The sequence below is a fragment of the Geotrypetes seraphini genome, chromosome 3 (assembly GCF_902459505.1).
Source record: "Geotrypetes seraphini chromosome 3, aGeoSer1.1, whole genome shotgun sequence".
NCBI classification, from domain to species: Eukaryota; Metazoa; Chordata; class Amphibia; order Gymnophiona; family Dermophiidae; genus Geotrypetes; species Geotrypetes seraphini.
Window position 1 is genome coordinate 358,245,616 of NC_047086.1, and position 22,600 is coordinate 358,268,215.

The 22,600-nt window shown below is 45.1% G+C and overlaps 1 protein-coding gene across 13 annotated transcripts in view; it reads left to right on the forward strand.

Moving 5' to 3' along the window:
• Positions 1-22,600, forward strand: part of MARK1 (microtubule affinity regulating kinase 1) — a 229,325-nt gene that overhangs the window by 122,451 nt on the left and 84,274 nt on the right. For all 13 annotated transcript variants that reach the window (XM_033936869.1, XM_033936872.1, XM_033936868.1 and 10 more), the window contains 2 exons: positions 3,290-3,355; positions 21,380-21,450. In XM_033936869.1, coding sequence (XP_033792760.1) covers positions 3,290-3,355; positions 21,380-21,450 — 137 coding nt within the window. The remainder of the gene's footprint in view (positions 1-3,289; positions 3,356-21,379; positions 21,451-22,600) is intronic.

The following is a 22,600-nucleotide window of genomic DNA, read 5'->3' on the forward strand; positions in this document are numbered from 1 at the left end:
TTGCCACCTTGGTTTCTCATTGAAGTCCTATCTTCCCATCGTAGTCCTAACCCTCCGGTCTTGCACATGCACGACCTGTTGGGTTTCTATACTTATTACCTGGTTAGCTTTCTATACCTGTGTTACATCCCAGCACCTCTCTCAGTATCCCACGATCCCTTTATCCCTCAGGAATCCGTCCAATCCCTGTACCGTACTCTGCCTGATCACTTCCTCTGGTAGCGCATTCCAAGTGTCCACGACCCTTTGGGTGAAAAAAAACTTCCTTGCATTTGCCTATCTCCCTTCAGTTTCTCCGAATGCCCCCTCGTACTTGTTGTCCCCTTCAATCTGAAGAATCTGTCCCTATCCACCCTCTCTATGCCCCTCATGATCTTGAAGGTCTCTATCATATCTCCCCTGAGCCTCCTTTTTTCCAGAGAGAAGAGCCCCAGCCTATCCAACCTCTCGACGTATGGGCAGTGTTCCAGCCCTTTTACCAGTTTCGTTGCTCTCTTTTGGACTCTCTCAAGTACCGCCATGTCCTTCTTGAGGTGTGGCGACCAATACTGAACGCAGTATTCCAGATGTGGACGCACCATCGCTCGATACAATGGCATGATGACTTCCCGCGTCCTGGTTGTTATGCCCCTCTTTATGATGCCCAGCATCCTGTTGGCTTTTTTCGAGGCTGCTGCGCACTGTGCAGATGGCTTCAGTGATGCATCCACCAGCACACCCAAGTCTCTCTCAAGTCTGCTGTCTCCCAACAATGCCCCCCCCCAGTTTGTAGTTGAACAACGGGCTCTTTTTCCCTATATGCATGACCTTGCATTTTTCCACGTTAAAGCGCATTTGCCATTTGTTTGCCCAGTCTTCCAGCTTGTCCAGGTCCCTTTGCAGGTCCTCACACTCCTCCCTGGACCTAACTCTACCGCACAGTTTGGTATCGTCTGCAAATTTTATAACCTTGCACTTTGCCTCCCTTTCCAGGTCATTGATAAATATGTTGAAGAGTAACGGCCCCAGCACCGATCCCTGTGGCACACCGCTCGTGACTCCCCGCCAGTCAGAATATTGGCCCTTCACTCTGACCCTCTGCAGTCTACCCGACAACCAGTGCTTGATCCATCTGTGCACATCCCCTCCCACCCCGTGGTTCCACAGCTTCCTAAGCAGCCTTTCATGTGGCACCTTGTCGAAAGCCTTTTGAAAATCGAGGTAAATGATGTCTATGGGTTCCCCATTGTCCACCCGACTGCTTATTACCTCAAAGAAGTACAGAAGGTTCGTTAGGCACGACCTTCCCTTACAGAATCCGTGCTGGCTTGTTCTCAGTAGGCCATTCCTCTCGATGTGCTCGCAAATGCCGTCCTTGATCATAGCTTCCACCATCTTCCCTATAATTGAAGTCAGGCTCACCGGCCTGTAGTTCCCGGGGTCACTCCTCGATCCCTTCTTGAAGATAGGTGTGACATTCGCCAATTTCCAGTCCTCTGGTACCTCACCAGTTTTCAAGGATAGGTTGCAAACATGCTGGATTGTGCCCGCTATTTCTTGTCTTAGTTCCTTCAGAACCCTTGGGTGGATCCCGTCCGGGCCCGGTGATTTACCGCATTTTAACCTGTCTATCTGTTTGAGGACATCCTCCTTACTTACCTCTATGTGCTCCAATTTTTCGGCCTGTTCCCCACTCATGAGCTCCTCTGAGTCCGGTATATTAGATGTGTCTTCGCTTGTGAAAACCGACGAGAAGAACGTGTTCAACCTCTCAGCTACCTCTTTATCCTCCTTAATCACTCCCTTCCTATCCCCATCGTCCAACGGCCTCACCTCCTCTCTCGCTGGTCGCTTCCCCTTTACGTAACTGAAGAATGCCTTGAAGTTTTTCGCCTCCCTGGCCAGCCCCTCTTCGTATTCCCCTTTCGCTTTTCTAACCTCTTGGTGGCATTCCTTTTGGCATTTCCTGTGCGCCTGGTGATTTTCCTCCGTTGGGTCCTTTTTCCATCTCCGGAAGGATACTTTTTTGTCATTTATTGCCCTCTTTACTTCAGTTGACATCCAAACCGGGTCCTTTGATCGCTTGTTCTTGCAGCCTTTCCTGAAACTGGGGACGTACATTCTTTGTGCTTCCTGCAGGGTGTCCCTGAATAGGGTCCAGGCGCTTCCCACAGTCTTCATCCTAAAGATGTTTCTGAGCTTCCTCCCCACCATTTCCCTCATAGCAACATAGTTCCCTTTCTTGAAGTTGAGCGCAGTTGTTGCGGTCCTCCTTACTATGGGTGTCCCCCTTTCTAATGTGAATCTGATCGCGTTGTGATCACTGTTGCCTAGTGGTCCTCCCACTTCTACCCCTCTTGCAGGCCCCCCTAATCCGTTTAGGATGAGGTTTAGGATGAGGTCAAGAGTAGCACCCCCTCGCGTGTTTAGGTGCCAATTTCCCTCTAACTCATTTGGTTTTGTCAGACTCATGGTAGTTGTCAATAACCCTCTTCTCAGAGGCATGATCCTAGCAGCTAGGGAATTCCCACATGTCAGCATATGCTGCCTTCTTGTCCTCAGATAAAGCATAGTTACTTATCTGTAGCAGGTGTTATCTGAGGGCAGCAGTCAGATATTCTCACAACCCTTCTACCTTCCTAGTTGGCTTCTTAGCTTTGTTACTAAACCGAAGGTCCTACGAGCCGACACCAGGCAAGAAGGCACCAATGTATGCGTGGTACAAGCAGTTTTGAGACTTTTAAAGCGACAGTACACTTTTGCACTGTCTGTGCCAGGCTGCATAGATGATGCTACCCACATGTGAGAATATCTATCTGCTGCCCTTGGATAATACCTGCTATGGGTAAGTAACTGTGCTGTATATCTCATTGGGGAGGGGAAGACATCTTATAGTGGAACTTAGCAAGTAGAATGTAATGATACTACTGGATTGTTGGTTCAACATTACCTTGATAATGAATGTGACTGTTGGGCAGACTGGATGGATCACATGGGTCTTATCTGCCGTCATTTACTATGTTAATATTCACATGGTATGGTAGTGAAGTGATGTATTTTGGTTGTATTAGATAATCCTTCCTATTGCTGTTGAACAATATTTTCCTTCTTAGATCATTGTAGTGCACAAATGAAATAGTCTTCTTAGAAAATGTCATAGAGCTACCAATTTGATTGGCTGCAGGTTTTTACTTGCTAAACTTGCTGCATAATAATTTTAAATTTCTAAGAGAGATCTCCATTTGTTGCTCTTGAATATCTTATTTTACCATAGTTTGCAATTTATTTTAACCTTCTCATTTTCTTTCAGTTAAGCTATTTGAAGTTATTGAAACGGAGAAGACACTTTATTTAATTATGGAGTATGCAAGTGGGGGTAAGTTATTGTTGTAAATGTATATCTTCACATTTTTTTCTCACAGATTATGTTGATACCTTAAAAACCTAACAATTAAAATGATAATTGTTATACAGAATCCTCTGTTTATACACATCTGTATTAGATAATTACAGTTTGCCTCAAGCAGGTTTGAATTAAGTTTTTAGCACAGGTTGGATCTGACAGAGGCCTACTTACATATTCCTATTTTCCCAGACCACAGGAAGTTTCTCAGATTTCATGTTCTGGAAAATTATTATCAATTTTCTGCTCTAACCTTTGGCCTGATGACAGCTCCTTGCACCTTCACCAAAGTGATTGTTGTAGTAGCAGCTCACCTGCGCAAGATGGAACTGCAAGTGCATCCCTACCTGGACAACTGGCTGATCAGGGTCCCCTCGTTGTCCAAGGGTTGACACACAGTGGAGCAGGTGATCTGAGTCCTGGAGGGTCAGGGTTGGATTGTAACTTACTGAAAGAGCAATTTGTCACCGACTCAATCCCTGGAATACTTAGTAGTCTTGTTCAACATGGCTGCCGGCAGACTGAAGTTGTGCTCTGAGATTTCTTGTCTCTTGGACAAGTGAGCTCCGTTGGCCTAGGACTATATTCAGATCCTTGGCTGCATGGCAGCCACTATAGACATGGTGCCTTGGACGAGAGCCCACATGCGTCCTTTCCTCTCAAGCTGGCCTCCACAGATGGCCACATTACAGAATTGTCTACCCTGGATGCTGGTGGCTCCATCCAGCATGAATTAGTGGCTCCGTCCACAGTCTCTCTCCAGGGGCATGCCTCTTTGGATGGCTTTCTGGGTGGTTGGGGAGTTCATTGCAACCGTCCTGATTCAGGAGCTTTGGTCACCCTCTCAGAAGAATTGGTCGATCAATAGGTTAGAGCTATGTGCCATTTGATTGGCTTTAACGAAACTGCAGAAGTCTCAAGGTCACGCAGTCAGTCTTATCCGACAATGCTGCAGCGGTGACATATGTCATTCGCCAAGGAGGCACTTAAGAGTACATCTCTATGTCTGGAAGTCTGTACTGGACGGAACATCATCTCCAGGTGCTATTTTGGCAGCATATGTAGTGGGCGTGGACAGTGTTCAAGCCAACTTCCTCAGCAGACAGACCCTGGATCCGGGCAAGTGGATGCTGTCAATGGAGCGTTTAAGACCATTGTTCAGTTCTGAGGCCGTCCACGTTTTGACCTCATGGCAACGGTGAAGATCAAGAAAGCAGACAGGTTCATCAGCCAAAGATTCGAGCCCAGAAGCGAGGGTCTAGGCGCTTCTAGTCCAGCCTTGGCCTCAGGAGAAAATAGCGCAGGAGGACAAAAACTTCAAGCCCTTCTTCAGGTACATGAAAGGGAAAAAACCCGTAAAAGAGGCAGTGGGACCGCTGGACGACCAGGGAAGGAAAGGTTACATCAAGGAAGACAAACAAATCGCAGACAGACTAAATTCATTCTTTGTGTCTGTCTTACAAAGGAAGACACTGCAACAATTCCAGAAGCAGTGAAAGTGTTCAAAGGAGTAACAGAGGACAGCCTTACCACAGTAAAAGTGGATTTGGACCAGATCTACCGCCAGATTGACAAACTCAAAAGCGACAAATCTCCTGGACCGGACGGAATTCATCCGAGAATCATGAAAGATCTAAAAGTGGAAATCGCAAAAACTTGCCAACCTGTCAATCAAAACAGGGCAGATACCAGACGATTGGAAGATAGCGAACGTCACGCCGATATTCAAAAAAGGATCAAGAGGAGTACCGGGCAACTATAGACCTGTGAGTCTCATGTCAGTCCCTGGGAAGATGGTTGAGGCGTTGTTCAAGGATAGCATAACCCGGCACCTAGACACACACGACCTGATGAAAGCCAGTCAACATGGATTCAGGAAAGGGAAGTCATGTTTGACGAACCTACTTCAATTTTTTGAGACAGTGAACATACAAATTGATAATGGAAAACCGGTGGATATTATATACTTGGATTTTCAGAAGGTGTTCGACAAAGTTCCACATGTAAGACTCCTCAGGAAACTGCAGGGCCATGGAATAGAAGGAGATATACTAAGATGGATAGGCAAATGGCTGGAGAACAGAAGGCAGAGAGTGGGCATGAATGGGAAGTTCTCGGACTGGGAAAATATGGCTAGCGGTGTGCCCCAGGGCTCGGTACTTGGGCCCATCTTATTTAATATTTTTATCAATGACCTAGAGCAGTGGTTCCCAAACCTGTCCTGGGGGACCCCCAGCCAGTCAGGTTTTCAAGATATCCCTAATAAATATGCATGAGAGAGATTTGCATACCTGTCACTTCCATTATATGCAAATCTCTCTCATGCATATTCATTAGGGATATCTTGAAAACCTGACTGGCTGGGGGTCCCCCAGGACAGGTTTGGGAACCACTGACCTAGAGGATGGAACATCCAGTGAGATCATCAAGTTTGCAGATGACACAAAGCTATGCCGGGCCATCAAATCGCTGAAGGACAGTGAGGAACTCCAGAGTGACTTGAGCCGATTGGAGAATTGGGCAGATAAATGGCAGATGAAGTTTAATGTGGAAAAATGCAAAGTGATGCACTTAGGCAGAAAAAATAAGGAGCAATAGTATGTCAGGTGCAACTTTGGGAAAAACTGAACAGGAAAAGGACCTGGGAGTATTAATCGATAGGACACTGAAGCCGTTGGCAATGTGCGGCGGCAGCAAAGAACGCAAATAGAATGCTAGGCATGATAAAGAAGGGAATCATGAGTAGATCGGAGAAAGTTATAATGCCGCTTTATAGAGCGATGGTCAGACCGCACTTGGAATACTGCGTCCAGCATTGGTCTCCATACCTAAAGAAGGATATAAAACTGCTAGAGAGGGTGCAGAGACAAGCAACAAAGCTGGTGAAAGGTATGGAGAACCTGGATTATGACGAAAGACTTAAGAGACTGGGGTTGTTCTCCCTTGAGAAAAGGAGACTGCGAGGAGATATGATTGAGACTTTCAAAATACTGAAAGGAATTGACAAAATAGAGCAGGAAAAAAACATTATTTACAATGTCCAATGTGGCATGGACAAGAGGACATGGGCTGAAGCTAAGGGGAGACAAGTTCAGGACAAATATCGGGAAGTTCTGCTTCACGCAACGAGTGGTGGACATCTGGAATGCTCTCCCAGAAGAGGGAATTGCGGAATCCACCGTTCTAGGATTTAAGGGTAAGTTAGATGTACATCTCCTTATGAGTGGCATGAAGTGACATGGGTAAGGGTAAGCTAGATGCACTTCTCTTTACAAGAAGCTTAGAGTGATATGGGGACTAAAACTATGCCAGGGTACACCTGGCGGGGCCACAGCGTGTGCGGATCGCCGGACTTGATGGACCTAGGGTCTGTTCCGGAGATGGTGCTTCTTATGTTCTCCCTGGCCAATGATAATGATAGGCTGAATCCTTCAAACTCATCAGGGGAAGGTCATTCTGGTGGTTCCAGATTGACCTTGCAGGTCATGGTAAACAGATCTGATGAGTCTTTGCATAGGCCATGTTCTTTGGTTGCAAATGCATCCAGACATCCTTTTGCAGGGTCCAATATATATGGAGGATCCAGCTTGTTTTGCTCTTACAAGCATGCCTCTTGAGTGTGAAGCATTAGAGCGCAAAGAGTATTCAGATGTGGTCATTGCCACTCTTCTCAAGTCTAAGAAGTAGACTACAGTCTTGGCCTACGCTAAGATGTGGAAGACTTTCCAGCATTGGTGCATCCAGGAACAAGTGGAGCTGTTTTCAGCTCTGGTTTTGGTGGCATTGGCTTTTCTCCAAGCAGGCCTTGACAAGAGCCTCACTGTGGCTTCTCTTTGGGTCCAAGTTGTAGGGTGCTCTTGTTTCAGAGCTCGGGACTGTAGGCCTATGCTGGCATTTCATCCAGATATCACCAGATTTCTAAAAGGTGCTCTTTGCATCCGACCACCAATCAAACCACCATTCCCTTCAAAGCTCGGTTTCAGCTGCTGGAAAAAGTGTCCCTCTTGGACTTGACAATAAAGGTATTTTTTTTCTGGTAGCTATGACTTTCACAAGACGAGTCTCGGAGCTCCAGGTTCTTTCTTGTAGAAAGCCTTTTGTTAAGTTTTCAGAGACTGGGGTCTCTCTATGCACTGTTCGTTCTTTTCTGCTGAAGGTGGTTTCAGTGTTTCATGTTAATCAGGAAGTCCTCTTACCTGTATTCCAGTCTACCAGTTCTAAGAAACAGGGACCACATTTTGAAGAAGTTGGATGTGAGAAGAGTACTTCTTCGATATCTAGAAGTCACCAACAAGTTTAGACTCTCTGACCATTTGTTGGTGCTGACTCGTTCGACCAAGCAGAGTGCACCCACTTTCAAGATCATGATTTCCAGAAGAACTGTAAATCCATTTCATCAGCATGCATTATTTCTGGGAAATAGTCTCCTGTTTCTGTCAGGGTACATTCAACCAGGAGTGTAGCTTTATTGTGGGCCGAAGCTAGGACAATCTCCCTGTGGAGCGTTGCAGGGTGGCAACTTGGTTCACTCAGTATATGTTTGTCAATTTTTACAAAATGGATGTTGCAGCATGATAGGATGCTACATTTGGGTCCTCAGTTTTCAGGGCTGGCACAGTCAGCCCGCCCTAGATTTCTGGGACTCCTTTTATACATCCCACTTGTCTAGAATGACACACCTATTACACTGAAAAAAGAGATTATGTCCTTACCTTGATAATATCTTTTCCAGTAGATAAGTGTGTCATTCTGGACCCCCGCCCTGTCCTTCCTGTGCCTGCCTACTGTCTCATTCTGTTTATTTTTCTCCAAGTTTGTATCTCGGATGCCAGTCAGCCCTTTGGGCCTGGAAGTGTTCTGTATGTATGTATTGAGCATCTACAGTAATACTATCTGAGCTCATTTGTTGCTTCAGTTGGCTGTTACTTGTTCATTGATTGTTCAAGTGTTATTATGTTTGAGCAGAACAATTTGTTTGAGAAGTTTCCCATTATTCCTTACTTTGCATAATTCAGATGGAGCTCTTGTATGCTTGGGTACTAACTGCATGTGGCAGTAGAGCTCCCGGTGAAGTAGGAGGGTCACAGAAAAAAATCTGGAGTGGATTTCTTCTGCATATGGCTCGCAGTCATGGGGAGATAACCCGTTTGTCCAGAATGACACACCTATCTAAAAGATATTTATCAAGGTAAGGACATAATCTCTTTATATGTGTATTTCAGTGAATAGCACAAAGAAATTCCACTGCATCTATTTCAATTGCATAACAGAGTAGCATTAAAGAGCATAGGGAGAGAAAAGGGGAAAATGGAATCAGTTTGGGGAGCATTGTGCTTTGGTTCCTTCTTCCCTTCCCACTGCTTATTTTCTGTATCTGCTAACTCCATAATGATGTTTGAACTGTGGGAGAATAGTAGATCCCATGAGACCATATACAGTCATGTAAAAAAATTAGGACACCCTAAGAAATATTCAGTTCTTTCTTAAAAAATGTTCACAAATTGATGTCAAATCTTTTTTTATATTTATCTCTGGAAAAGAAAGTTATGTAATTGCAGGTAAACAACAAAACCTTTCCTTGATTTACTCATGAAACAAAAGATATTCACAAAAATGTGTATTTTAACTGAGGAATAAATTAGGACACCCTAATAGCTAGTGTTACTCCCTTTGGCTGAAATAACTGCTGTGAGACACTTCTTGTATCCATCTACCAGTCTCTGATATCGGTCTGAGGAAAGTTTGACTCACTCCTCATTGCAGAATTGAGGGGTTTCTAGCATGTACAGCCCGTTTCAAATCACCCCACAGCATCTCAATGGGATTGAAACATTTCAATCCTCTGAAGCAAACTGCTCTACTCTGTAACACCTCTGGACATGTCCAGAAACCCTCTTCTGTAATCCGCCTTGAACCGCAAGGTAATGCCAGAATAAAACTCACTAATCTAATGTAATTAAGATCAGGGCTTTGACTCAGCCACTCCAGGACTCTCCATTTCTTGGTGAATTTACTGGTATGTTTTGGGTCATTGTCGTGTTGCAGGGTCCAGTTCCGCTTCAGCTTTAATTTTCTTACAGATGGTCTCACATGTTCCTCAAGCACTCTCTGATGCACGGTAGAATTCATGGTGGATTCTTTGACACTTCCACATTCATACTTCACAGTTGGTATGAGGTTCTTTTGCTGTAATGCTGTATTTGGTGTATACCAAACATGTCCTCTTTCTGGTGTCCAAATAATTCAATTTTAGACTCATCTGTCCATAGAACACTATTCCAGAAGTCCTAGTGTTTGTCTACATTCAGTCTGGCCTTGATGTTTCTCTTAGAGAGCAAAGGTTTCCTCCTTGCACACCTCCCATGCAAGTTAAATTTGTGCAGTCTCTTTCTGATTGTAGAGCTTGCTATAGGTCCTGTGATGACATTGTAGGGGTTTTGGAGCCTTCTTTTAGCATCTTGCGGTCTTCTCTGGGGGTGAACTTGCTTGGACGGCCAGACCTGGGCATGTTGGGAGTTATTTAGAAAGTCCTCCACATACACTATTTTCTGGACCGTAGAATGGCTAATGTCAAATTCTTTTGAGATCTTTTTAAATCCCTTACCAGACTTATAAGCTGCTACAATCTTCTTTCTGAAAGCCTCACACAGCTCTTTTGATCTCACCATGGTGTTCTCTTTCACTGCAGCAGTCATGAGCACACCAAACTAAGCGCTAGATTCTCTAAGCAAACCAATCGGTTTGCGACCCCTTTGCGACTCGATTTCCCTCTGTCCCGATCATTTACATCTCCGATCTAATCCAATCCTCCCATGCATAGAAACATAGAAATAGACGGCAGATAAGGGCCCACGGCCCATCTAGTCTGCCCACCTTAATGTCCCTCCCCTACCTTTGCCCTGCCATTTGGCCTTAAAATCAGGCACGCTGCTGGCCTCAATCACCTGTAGTGGAAGACTATTCCAGCGATCAACCACTCTTTCAGTGAAAAAGAATTTCCTGGTGTCACCTCGTAGTTTCCCGCCCCTGATTTTCAACGGATGCCCTCTTGTTGTCGTGGGACCCTTGAAAAAGAAGATATCTTCCTCCGCCTCGATGCGGCCCGTAAGATACTTGAACGTCTCGATCATGTCCCCCCTCTCTCTGCGCTCCTCGAGCGAGTATAGCTGTAATTTGTCAAGCCGTTTTTCGTATGGTAGATCCTTGAGTCCCGAGACCATCCGGGTGGCCATTCTTTGCACCGACTCCAGTCTCAGCACATCCTTGCGATAATGCGGCCTCCAGAATTGCACACAGTATTCCAGGTGGGGCCTCACCATGGATCTATACAATGGCATAATGACTTCCGCCTTACGACTGACGAAACCCCTTCATATGCAGCCCATGCAGATTAATAAAATTCCATGCAAAATAGCCAAGCAATTGATTCACTAACAATTACTTGGCTATTTTGAATCGGGTTTTACTACTGATAAACCCGACTGCTGTAGACCTATCGGTAACTGTGTTACCGACAGTTCTGCCAGTTTTTTGACAGGCCTGTCTGTCTTTTTTTATTCATTTTTTTTTCCATGGCACAGATATTTTGTGTGTGTTACGCAAAATATCTGCCCCATAAAAAAATTTAATAAAAGACAGGCAGGCCTGTAAAAAAAATGTACCCCCTCACACACAAACACAGCCTCCCCTCCCCCCCAAAAAAAGCAAGAGGGATGCTGACTCCCTCCTGCCATTGGTGCTTCATTAAAAAACAAACAAACCCATTCCTGATGCTGCCCCCCCCCATCAAACGCGAATCTGGCAGAAGGGATGCCAACTCCCCCCTGCCGTTGCAAACCCCCACTGCCATCCACCGGGCCGGGTCCACCCCACCCCCATTCCCCACCCCCATTCCCCATACTTTTCAAGTTGGGAGCAGGAGGGGTGCTCAGTCCCTCCTGCTCTGTAGAGCTTCTCTGTGAGCCGGGCCGGGCCGCCCACTCCCCTCCCCACCACACCACACCCCTCCCCTACTCCTCCTCCCTCCCCGTACCTGAAAAAGTTGGGAGCAAGAGGGGTGCTCAGTCCCTCCTCCATGCGAATGCGGGTATTAGGCCCCGCCCCGGTGCATCATGTGATGCATGGGTGGGGCCTAAGGCCCTGATTGGCACAGGCGCCTCGGGCTCCTCCCCCTGTGGGAGGGGCCTGAGGTGCCAGAGCCAATCAGGGCCTTAGGCCCCACCCTGTGCATCACATGATGCACTGGGGCGAGGCCTAACACCGCATTCACACGGATGAGCCCTATGGAGCAGGAGAGACTGAGCATCCCTCCTGCTCCCAACCTTTTCAGGGAGGGGGGAGGGGAGCTGGGGTCCTGGGTCGGTGGCAGGAGAGAGTGGGCATCCCTCTTGCCGTGTTTTTTTTTGGGGGTGGGGGGGAGATATTTGCCAGCAGGAGGGAGTCGGCATCCGTCCTGCCTTTTTATTTGGGGGGTTCGGGGGTACATTTGTCGGGGAGGAGGCTTTTTTCATTTTTTTTTAAGTGGCTTGCAAAATATCTGGCCCATTAAAAAAAAATTGAAAAAGAAAAAAAAGCTGCTGACAGGGACAAGAGGCTGCTTCTCCTGTAACTACTGTCAGGGCTGCCCCGACTCAATCGCTCACTGAGCGATTGAGTCGGGGAGTTTGCATGCAAATGTCTTACACCTCCGTGCAAATCATTTGCATGCAACAAAGGTAGTGAATCAGTCACTGTTTCAAAATTGGCCAGTAATCGGCCAACAGCAATTGAATCGCTACCTTTTAGTGAATCTGGGCCTAAATATCTGAGGTTTAAATAGGGCAAACCTCCTTCAAAATGCTGAGTAATGATGTTCTAATATGTACATCTGATGTGATACACCTGTGTGTGATTTGAGCCACTTTAAGTGGGAGGATATGTGTGGATGTCCTAATTTATTCCTCAGTTAGAATACACATTTTTGTGGATATCTTGTTTCATGAGTAAATCAAGGAAAAGTTGTGTTGTTTACCTGCAATTACAGCACTTAATTTTCCAGAGATAAATAAAAAGATTTGACATCAATATGTGAATATTTCTTAAGAAAGAACTGAATATATCATGGGGCCCTCATTTGTTCACATGAATTTAACCCTCCATGGTTCAAACTTGGGAAAGGAGGAAGCAGATGCAGGTAAAAAACTACTGAGGGAAGAAGTGAGGGCCACCTTGAATCATCGCTGCAACCATGGTACATAATTTTATTGCAAGAAGAAAATAGCACTCCAGCAAGGTATTTTTTTTTCTTCAGGACTTCAGCTGACAACCCTTTGTTTAATTTATTTTATTTCTGTTGTGTGGGCACATGTATTAAAATGAATCTATGTGAGCTTTTTAAGTTACACCTGCTGTAAGCATTTCCCAGAACATTTAATTGCACTCTGAATAGAGGTTTGGGCTAAGCTTAGCCTGATTGTATTTTGTTCTGGAGCCTAGAGACAAGCTTTGTTCAAGTGCTTTACACTCTTACCTGAAAACAGTCAAGAATTAGCACATATATTTTTGACCATTCTTAAGTTTTTCAGAAGATATACTTGTCAATATGGCATGCAGTTTTGTTCTCTGTACATATGTGCAGCATATTTGCTGCAATTTTTGATTAAAAGTCAAAATATCCTGTGGATCTTGAAAATTAAATTTAATCACTAATTGGATATCATCTGCATAAAATTGGTGATAATTCTGTTGTGTTCATGTATGTATATCTATGTGCAATTCATATATGTAAATGCAAAATAGAATCTTGCCAATGAACAGTATATACCCTATCCTGTATAGGATTGAAGCCCAGATAAGATATCTGTAATCTCAGTATCTGCTAATCTCTTCAGAAGTAGAGGATGATCAGATGCTGAAGACGAATGTGTTGAAATTAGTAAAGCTATGCCACATAAGATATATCAAAGTCATCAATTCAATAAGAACAATTTCAATGCTGTAATTCCTTCTAAATTCAGTCAGACTAGGATGCAAAAAAAATGGATTTTGTCTAAAAGAGTCTTTCAATTGATGAAGAACTATACATTCTACAATTTTACCAACACAGGGTAAATTCAAGACTGGATTGTGATATGAGTGAGTTAGATACCTTTACTGTCCTTCAGGCAAGGTCATATGCAAAGTATTTTCCAAGTTATTCGCATGTGGAAAATGCTTTATAAATAAATGTCTTTCCAGGGCAATAGGTGACACATTCTAGACAGATGGGTAAGTGTCCCCCATGGCCATGTGCCATCTTCAGATGGAATCCACTGGATTTTTTCTCTGTGCCTCTTCTGTACTTCACTGTGTTCTCTAGCTCCACACTAGTTCCCTTCTGCACACATGCCAGCAGGTGTGTGGTGTTCTCTCTTCTTTATTATTAGGTGTTTTTAGTCCTTTTTCAGGATTTTTGTGATTGGAACGTTTCTTCAGCTTTGCATGCATTGAGAACACACAGACTTCAGTCTGTGACTGACAGGCCATTCCCAGTGGGTACCTGTTAAGCCATCCCTGAAGTTCTCTCACCTACTATTAAGCAAGAGTTGAGTGCAGGCTGTTAGTTGCCCTTAGGAGGCTTGGAGGTGTCTCATAGGGTGCCGGTTGTATATTCTCACCTCCGCCCGTTCCGGTATGTGTCAGTCAGTCCACAGGGGTGGAGGTGCAGTCAGACATAGGGTCTGACTGTCAGCCCAAAGATCAGCATTGCAGAGGCATTCCCAACATGAGGCAGTGATTCTCTGATCCCAGATACTTTGAGAGCTGAGGCAGGCTGTAGCACAGTTACACACACAGGTTACAGTGAATATTGGCTGTCCAGCCTGTGAGGTGAATCGAGTGAAGTCGGAAAAGTGGAGTTTTCAAGGTTTCCGCATGTCCCCTTGTGTTCCCCCAACTGAAAAATCCTAAAATTACTGTTTTTGAATTTGGTAAGTGTGAAAAATATTGTGATTTTGGTGTGAATTTCATAGCAGCGGCCATCTTGGATTTTTAATAATCTTTTTTTTTCATAAGCTCCCTGCTTCTCCAAAACTGCAATTATTGCCTCAGATCTTATTGGAGTAGAGTCCTTGGGTTCTCCTGATGTTAATTCTTGCCTGGATTATGCAAATTTAGCACCTCCGAAGCGTTTTTGCACCATGTGACCTGTGTGGCACGCCCAAGAGAGGTGGCAATGTCCACCTTAGCCTCTCCCCTGTTGAAGCAGGTGACCAAGCACTACGGTGGAGCAACTTTCTTTATTTTTGGGGCTTGACACTGCTACTATTTCAGTATGCATGGCTGTGGACCCTCAGCAGCCTAAGAAACACAAAGTTAAGTCATCAGAGGGTGACTCTTTGCCACAAGATCCGGAGGTTTCTCTGAATTTATGAAACATTTGTGGAATGAATTTCAAAGCCGGCTTTCTTCCCATGTGCAATCCCACTCCGCCTCAGATGCGCATGTTAGTGGCATAGCTTCTATGGATACATCCTCTTAGTCAGCCGTGTTTTCTGTGCTGCCTCATCCTGACCTGGGTGATCCTGATTGCTGACCCCTTATTTACAGGTACAGTGCTTTCCGGGATGGGAGATCAGGGACTGTGTTCTGGATCTGCAGATCCCTCTGGGATTTTGGAAGCTGGGGATGAGCCCACGGTTCTGCTTTTATTTACATCTGCAGCTTTGCAGGATCTTATTTCGGAGTCTGTGTAGGAATTGAATTTAGTCACTCAACCACTTCTTCTTCCTGGCTTTGTGATTTGCGCTCGCAATCTTCAATCTTTTCCTGGCACCCTGATATGAGCATTCTGATTTCAGAGCAATTTGATTCTCCAGAAGGCACTTTTAAGATAGCGAGGGCCAGGGCTATGTCTCGCTTATATCCTCTGGCACAGGAGTGCCAGCAGCTTCTGGGTCAGCCTAGGGTGGATTCTTTGGTTGTGCAGGTGACCAAGCACACCTCTCTACTCACTGAAGGTGGTGTAGTGCATAAAGCTATGCAGGACTGTCGTGTGAATGTGGGTCCTCCAGAGACTTTTTGATGCAGCTGCTTTAGGCATAAAGGCTGCTTTGGTAGTATCCTTTGTAACACATGCCTCTGTCTCTCGACCGCGCATGCTGGAGAGTGAGGCTCTGGATCTTTCTGCTCAACTTCTTTTAGCTGGGTCAGATTGTATAACCTTATATGGGTATTGGCAAAGGTGTTGTCGTACTCCATTTCTGCCCGCAGGATGCTCTGGATCAAACAATGGGCTGGTGATTTCATTTCCAAGGCTACTTTGACTAGACTTCCCTTTAAGGGGCAGTTAATGTGTGGCAAAGACCTTGACGACCTCATGAATTCTTTGGTGAACCATCATCCTAAAGCCCTGCCTGACAGCAGACCCAGGACTTCTAGAGGTTCTGGTCATTCTAATTTTTGTGGCTCCAGGCGATCTTGACCATATGTGAAGTGCCACATCGCAGAGATTTTCCCAGGGCTCCCGGCCCAGGTATGTCAGCTACAGGCTGTCCTAGCCTTCCGCTTCCCATCCTGCACCCTCTACCAAAAAGGCACAATGATGCCAGGCAGAGGGATGCCCCTCTTCAGACTGGAGACAGACTCTCAACGTTCCTGTCTGCCTGGGTTCGCATTTCGTTTGACCAGTGGGTCTTGGACATTATTCGGTCAGGCTACAAGCTGGAATTTGTCTGACCTCTGACGAACTGGTTGGTGGACTCTCCCGTGGGGCAGCCGGACAAAGCTCTAAAGGTCCAAGCCACTGTTCAATGCTTGCTGGATATTCAAACTATAAAGCCAGTGCCACCTGAACTCTCGGGCTCAGGCAGATACTCTACATACTTTATTGTTTCAAAGAATGACCCGGAAGATTGGAGGCCTTTTCTGGATCTTCAGTATGTGAATGCTACTCTCAAGGTTCCACGCTTTTGCATTGAGATGGTGCGGTTGGTAATTGTAGTGGTAGCTCCGGGAGAGTTCCTTGCCTCTCTGGATCTCACAGAAGCCTACTTGCACATTTCAATTTTTCTAGCCCACCACAAATTCTTCTGGTTTCATGTCCTGGAACATCATTACCAGTTCTTGGCTCTGCCCTTTGGGCTGGCAAAGTCTTCCCATACCTTCATCAAGGTGAGGGTGGTCGTAGCAGCTTACCTGCGAAAAATGGGTCTTCAGGTTCTCCCTCACTTGGACGACTGGCGATCAGGGCTCCCTCATTGGCCGAGGGTCGGCACATGATGGATCCAGGTGCTGCAAGACCTGGGCTGGATCGTGAGCTATAGAAAAAGCAATCTAGCTGCAGGCTGAATCTATCTTCCTGAGGCGCACAAACTGAAACTGTATGCCCAGATTTCTTCCCTTCTGGAGCTGCCGGCTCCTTCAGGGTGGACCTATCTTCAGGTCCTGAGATCCATGGTAGTCACTACAGATGTAGTGCCGTGGGCGGGGTTTCACATGCGTCTTCTCCAGTATGCCCAACTCTCTTGCTCAGCTCTGTGCAGGGATGCTTTATAGTCCTGTCTTCCCTGGACTCTGGAAGCTCAAGCCATTATGAATTGATGGCTTCTTCCGCAGTCGCTCTGCAGAGGTGTCCCGCTGTGGATTTCCTCATGGATCGTGATGATGAAAGATGCCAGCCTTCAGGGCTGGGGAGCCCACTGCAATCATTGTCCCATCCAGGGATGTTGGACATTCTCTAAGAGGAAATGGTCAGTCAACTGGTTGGAGCTGAGAGCCATTCGGCTGGCTCTGATGCAGTTGCAGAAGACTCTGGAGTAGAGAATGACACAGTGACTGTTACCCGTGTCTAGCCATGGGTAACCCGCAGGAACGGGGCAAAAAAAAGACTGGTTGCCGCGGGTACAGGGACAAGGCCTTGGGTACAGGGAGTGGTGAATGGCCTTGTTCCCACAGTAAAGTGTCTGCCGTGAGTTGCATCCCTTCCTATCCCTCCTGATTAGCAGCCCTCCTCACGATTGCGCATCCAGTAGCCCCCCTCCCTCCCTATTGCGGGTCCAACAGCCCCCACCCTCCCGATTGCCGGCAGGGAAAACCTCCCCAAAAACTGAACTTGCAATTCTCCTGGGTTGGCCCCTTCATTACTCCTGGGGCGGGCCTACCACCCTCTTAGAAGCTTTGTGCATGCAGGACTGCTCTGAACGGAACCTTCTTATCACCAATTCCCTCCTTCCAATGTAACTTCCCTCTTGGACTTTATCAAGATTGTGTTTCTGGTTGCTGTTACCTCAGTGTGGCAGGTCTCAGAACTCTCTTGTAGGGAACTGTTCCTCTGCTTCTCGGAGACTGGGATTTCCCTGCAAAAGGTTCCCTTCTTCCTGCCAAAAGTGGTTTTGGCTTTCCATGTTAATCAGGAAGTGCATTTGCCTACTTTTCAGCCTACTGGTTCCAGAATGCAAGATCGCCTTTTGAAGAAACTGGATATGGCTGAGGACTCTACCTACGATAAGTAGAGTAAAGTGGGTAAGATTTGCCTCTTTGCGGATGATACCAAAATCTGCAAAAGTGTAGACACCCAGGATGGTGTGAATAATATGAAGAAAGACCTGGCGAAGCTTGACGAATGGTCTGAGATTTGGCAGCTAAAATTTAATGCTAAGAAATGCAAGGCCATGCATTTGGGCTGCAAAAACCCGAGGGAACGGTACAGTTTAGGGCAGTGTTTTTCAACCTTTTTATACCCGTGGACCAGCAGAAATAAAAGAATTATTTTGTGGACCGGCAAACTACTAGGACTAAAATTTTAAAACCCCATTTCTGCCCCATCTCCGCGAGCTCGGTCACCTCAGTAACTATAGAAAAATAGACAAATATAGTGCAAAATATAGACAGCAGATATAAATTCTCAAAACTGACACGTTTTGATCACTAAATTGAAAATAAAATCATTTTTCCTACCTTTGCTGTCTGGTGATTTCATGAGTCTCTGGTTTCCTTCTGTCTGTGTATCCTTTCTTTCATTTCTTTCTTTCTGCACTCAGGCCCAAGAATTCTCCCTTTCTATTCCCTCCCTCTTTCCTTCCTATGTTCTTAGTGCCCCCGGTGCCTCCTTCCCATGTCTTTAGTGCCCCCAGTGCCTCCTTCCCAAGTCCTTAGTGCCCCTTCCTGTCTTTAGTGCCCCCAGTGCTTCCTTCCCATGTTTTTAGTGCTCCCAGTGCCTCCTTCCTATGTTCCTCTCAATGCCTTCCAGACTTTGTCCCACCTCTACCCCCGAAGCCAGCCTGCCTGCCTGTCTACCTCCCTGGCCAAAGCCAGCCTGCTTGCCTGCCTACCTCCTTCCCTCCCTGCAGCACAAAAAAAAAAAAAAGCCTCCCTCCTTCCTTTCCCCGGTCCGCTGCTATCTTACCACCCTACTGCTGCTACTGCTAAAGCCGACACGAAGTCTTCTTTCCAACGTCAATTCTGATGTCGGAGAGGATGTTCTGGGCCAGCCAGGCAGCAATTGGCTGGCCCAGGATGTCCTCTCTGACGTCAGAATTGACGTTGGAAAGAAGACTTCCTGTCTGCTTTAGCAGCAGCAGCAGGGTGGTAAGATAGCAGCGGACTGGGTGAAAGGAAGGAGGGAGGCTTTTTGTGTGTGTGACAGGTAGGGACAGGAAATGATCACCTGTCCCATTGTCCCCGAGCACAGCTTCAGGACGCTGTCCCTGAAAATGGGACATTTCGGCATCCCGAAGCTGTGTGTGGGGACAACGGGACAGGAGGTCTGAAAACAGGACCTATAGTCACCTTAATCTTGCCGACCCTGTGTGGACTGGCAGAAATTTCCTGCGGACCGACACCGGTCCGCGGACCGGCAGTTGAAGAACAGTGGTTTAGTGGATGAAGAACTTATGTGCACGGCGGAAGAACGGGACTTGGGTGTGATTGTATGTGATAATCTTAAGGTGGCCAAACAGGTTGAAAAGGTGATGGCGAAAGCTAGAAGGATGCTAGGTTGAATAGGGAGAGGTATGGCCAGTAGGAAAAAGGAGGTATTGATGCCTCTGTATAAGACTTTGGTGAGACCTCATTTGGAATATCATTGTGTACAATTCTGGAGGCCGCACCTTCAAAAAGATATAACAAGGTCAGAGTCGGTCCAGAGGAAGGCTACTAAAATGGTGTGTGGTCTTCGTGATAAGGCGTATGGGGACAAACTTAAAGATCTCAATCTGTATACTTTGGAGGAAAGGCGGGAGAGGGGAGATATGATAGAGATGTTTAAATACCTACGTAATATAAATGTGCATGAGTCGAGTCTCTTTCATTTGAAAGGAAACTCTGCAATGAGAGGGCATAGGATGAAGTTAAGAGGTGATAAGCTCCGGAGTAATTTGAGGAAATACTTTTTTATGGAAAGGGTGGTAGATGCATGGAACAGTCTCCCAGAAGAGGTGGTGGAAACAGAGACTTTGTCTGAATTCAAGAGGTTCTGGGATAGGTACATGGGGATCTCTCAATGAGAAAGAAAGAGATAAAGGTTACTATGGATGGGCAGACTAGATGGGCCATTTGGCCTTTATCTGCTGTCATGTTTCTATGTTTCTAAGTTGGCAGTGGAAAGATATAGAATATGGAGCAACTCCCTGGATAGTTGCAGATGAAGGTCTGTGTTGTCAGGATCCCAGTACCGCTTCTAATGCGGAGGGAGGGATAGAAATATGCTGCAGAGGGAAGGCACAAGGAGATGGGTGAGAGGGAAGGAAAGATGCTGTATAAGTGGGGGAGAGAAAGGAAAGAGGAATAATTGGGGGGGTGGAGGAGAGGAAGGGAGAGATGATCATTGTACAAAATAAGACATCACCCAAAATAAGCCCTAGTATGTTTTTGAGACCTAAAATTAATATGACACTGTCTTATTTTCGGGGAAACATGGTATTAACAATACAAAAAATAACAGTTTTCAAAGTGATTTTTCGGTTCCATCCAAACCATTGGTACTCCAAATTTTAGTCAGCTTCTCTTTCCATTTGTCCACTGGTGCAAATGCTCCCTACAAAGTTTGCATACAATATGAGGAGTCCATGGCATATCTTGCTCTCCAAGCTTGACACCAAAATAACCTACATATGTTCTTTTTACAAACTTAGAAATAAGTTTCCTACTTGCTTTCAGTCTGTACTCGCCACAAATATAGCAAAATATGTTGGGATGATGAGTGGGAATATACACACAGCTATACGGCGTAATGGTTAGAGCTACAGCCTCAGCACCCTGAGGTTGTGAGTTCAAATCCCTCGCTGATCCTTGTGATCCAGGGCAAATCACTTAATCCCCCCATTGCCCCAGGTACACTAGATAGAGTTTGAGCCCGCTGGGACAGATAAGTACCTGAATGTAAAACCACTTAGGATATAAGTGGTATATAAATAAATAAAATAATATGTAAACACTCTAACTGTATCTGCTAACTTGTATGCAAAGACACAAACCAGGTAACAAGACAAAGTTGAAAAATCTGTTAGAATTTAAATCTATGTGCAACTGTTTTAAACAAACCAGGTTAAGAAACCTTTGAAATAAAAATTTATGTAGTCTAAAGAAAACATGTTTACCATCTAAATTTTTTTGCACATACGGTAATTATGTAATAGAACAAAGGCGATTTTGTCATTCGAACTTTAGATTTTTATACCAGTGTGCATTATAGGAAAGGAAGTAGACGAATGCAAAGGTCAGTATACACATAAAAATGTGGGTAATTTAAATACAAAAATTTCCCATTCAAAAAAGAAAGCTTGTTATGACCTCCCGATTCTGCAGAAGAGATCTTTTAAATAAGGGTAAAAAATAAAAAAAATTCAAACATATCTACGAAACTAGTCTGATGCAGGATGCAGTCTATCCAATGCAATTTTCTGAACCAGCGCCCCAAGTAATCCCAGGAACAGGTAAAAAAAAACAACAAGGCACCAAGAAAAATTTTGTTGTTGTTGGCCTGTGTAATGATTATCATGCACACAGATATTGATTTGTTATTTCATATCCTTCTGAACACAGGAGAAGTGTTTGACTACTTAGTTGCACATGGAAGAATGAAGGAAAAAGAAGCCCGAGCAAAATTTAGACAGGTATGAAAATATATATTTTTTTCTTTTTGTATTGTGAATTTGTGGTTTTATTTTCTTTAACTAAATGCATATTTGTTGCTTTGATCCCTATCTCCCCTTTGCTTGATTATGTAGATTTGAAATTATCCGAGGACAAGCAGGCAGTATATTCTCACATGTGGGTGACGTCATCCATGGAGCCCTGCACAGACAGTGCAAAAATGTACTGTCACTTTAAAAGTCTTGAGACTGTCTGCACTGCGCATGCATTGGTGCCTTTCCACCTGTTGTCAGCTAATGGGACCTTCAGTTTTCCATGGAGCTGAGAATCTGTTTCTTAGAGTTTCTCTAAACACATCAAACTTTTGATACATTTGTGCCTTCCCGTTTGTTTTGTCTCCTCATTTTACTCATATTTTTGTTTTATTGCTTTTCCTTTTGATCAATTTACAGATTTTGCATTTTTGATCAATTTTTTTTTATTTTGGGCTTTCGGGCTTTTTTGAACCTGTTTTCAGGCTTGGAGCATTGATTCATTTTCAGTATACCATCTACCTGACCTCCCCAGACCATTGAGTCCTTTGACCTTGTGTCAGCAGTTTTTCCTTCTATATCAAAGGTGCCTAGCAGCTTCAAGTGGTACACTCAGTGTCACAGGACTATTTCAGGCAAGGATTTACATAACTGGTGTGTCCTGTGCCTAGGTCCTGAGCATTGGGATATTTCTTGCTCTGCTCTACATTGCAGAAGAGGTTGATTAAAGTCAGGAAATTGCAGTTCTAGAAACTTTTCGGTTCAGCTTCAACTGCATCAACTATGGTTAGAGACTCCACTTGTGCTCAACACCAGCATCGACACTGCCATCAATGGCTTCAACAATACTCGCCACTTCTTTGTCAATTCCAGCTTCATCAGGGGAGACTTGTAAAAAAGCTAAGAAACATAAATATTTCTCCCCCTCTAGACAGACATCAGCATTGTCTCAGGCATCATCACCATTAACTGTAAGCATTGATGCACCAATGCCAGATTGCCATCTTTACAATTGATGTTTCCTCTGAAGCATGCCTTGACATTGACAAGGGACATGTGACTTTACCTGAACATCAGGAAGACCAAAATCATGACTACCGCCAACAAGAAAGTCTACATAAAGATCAACAATGAAGAA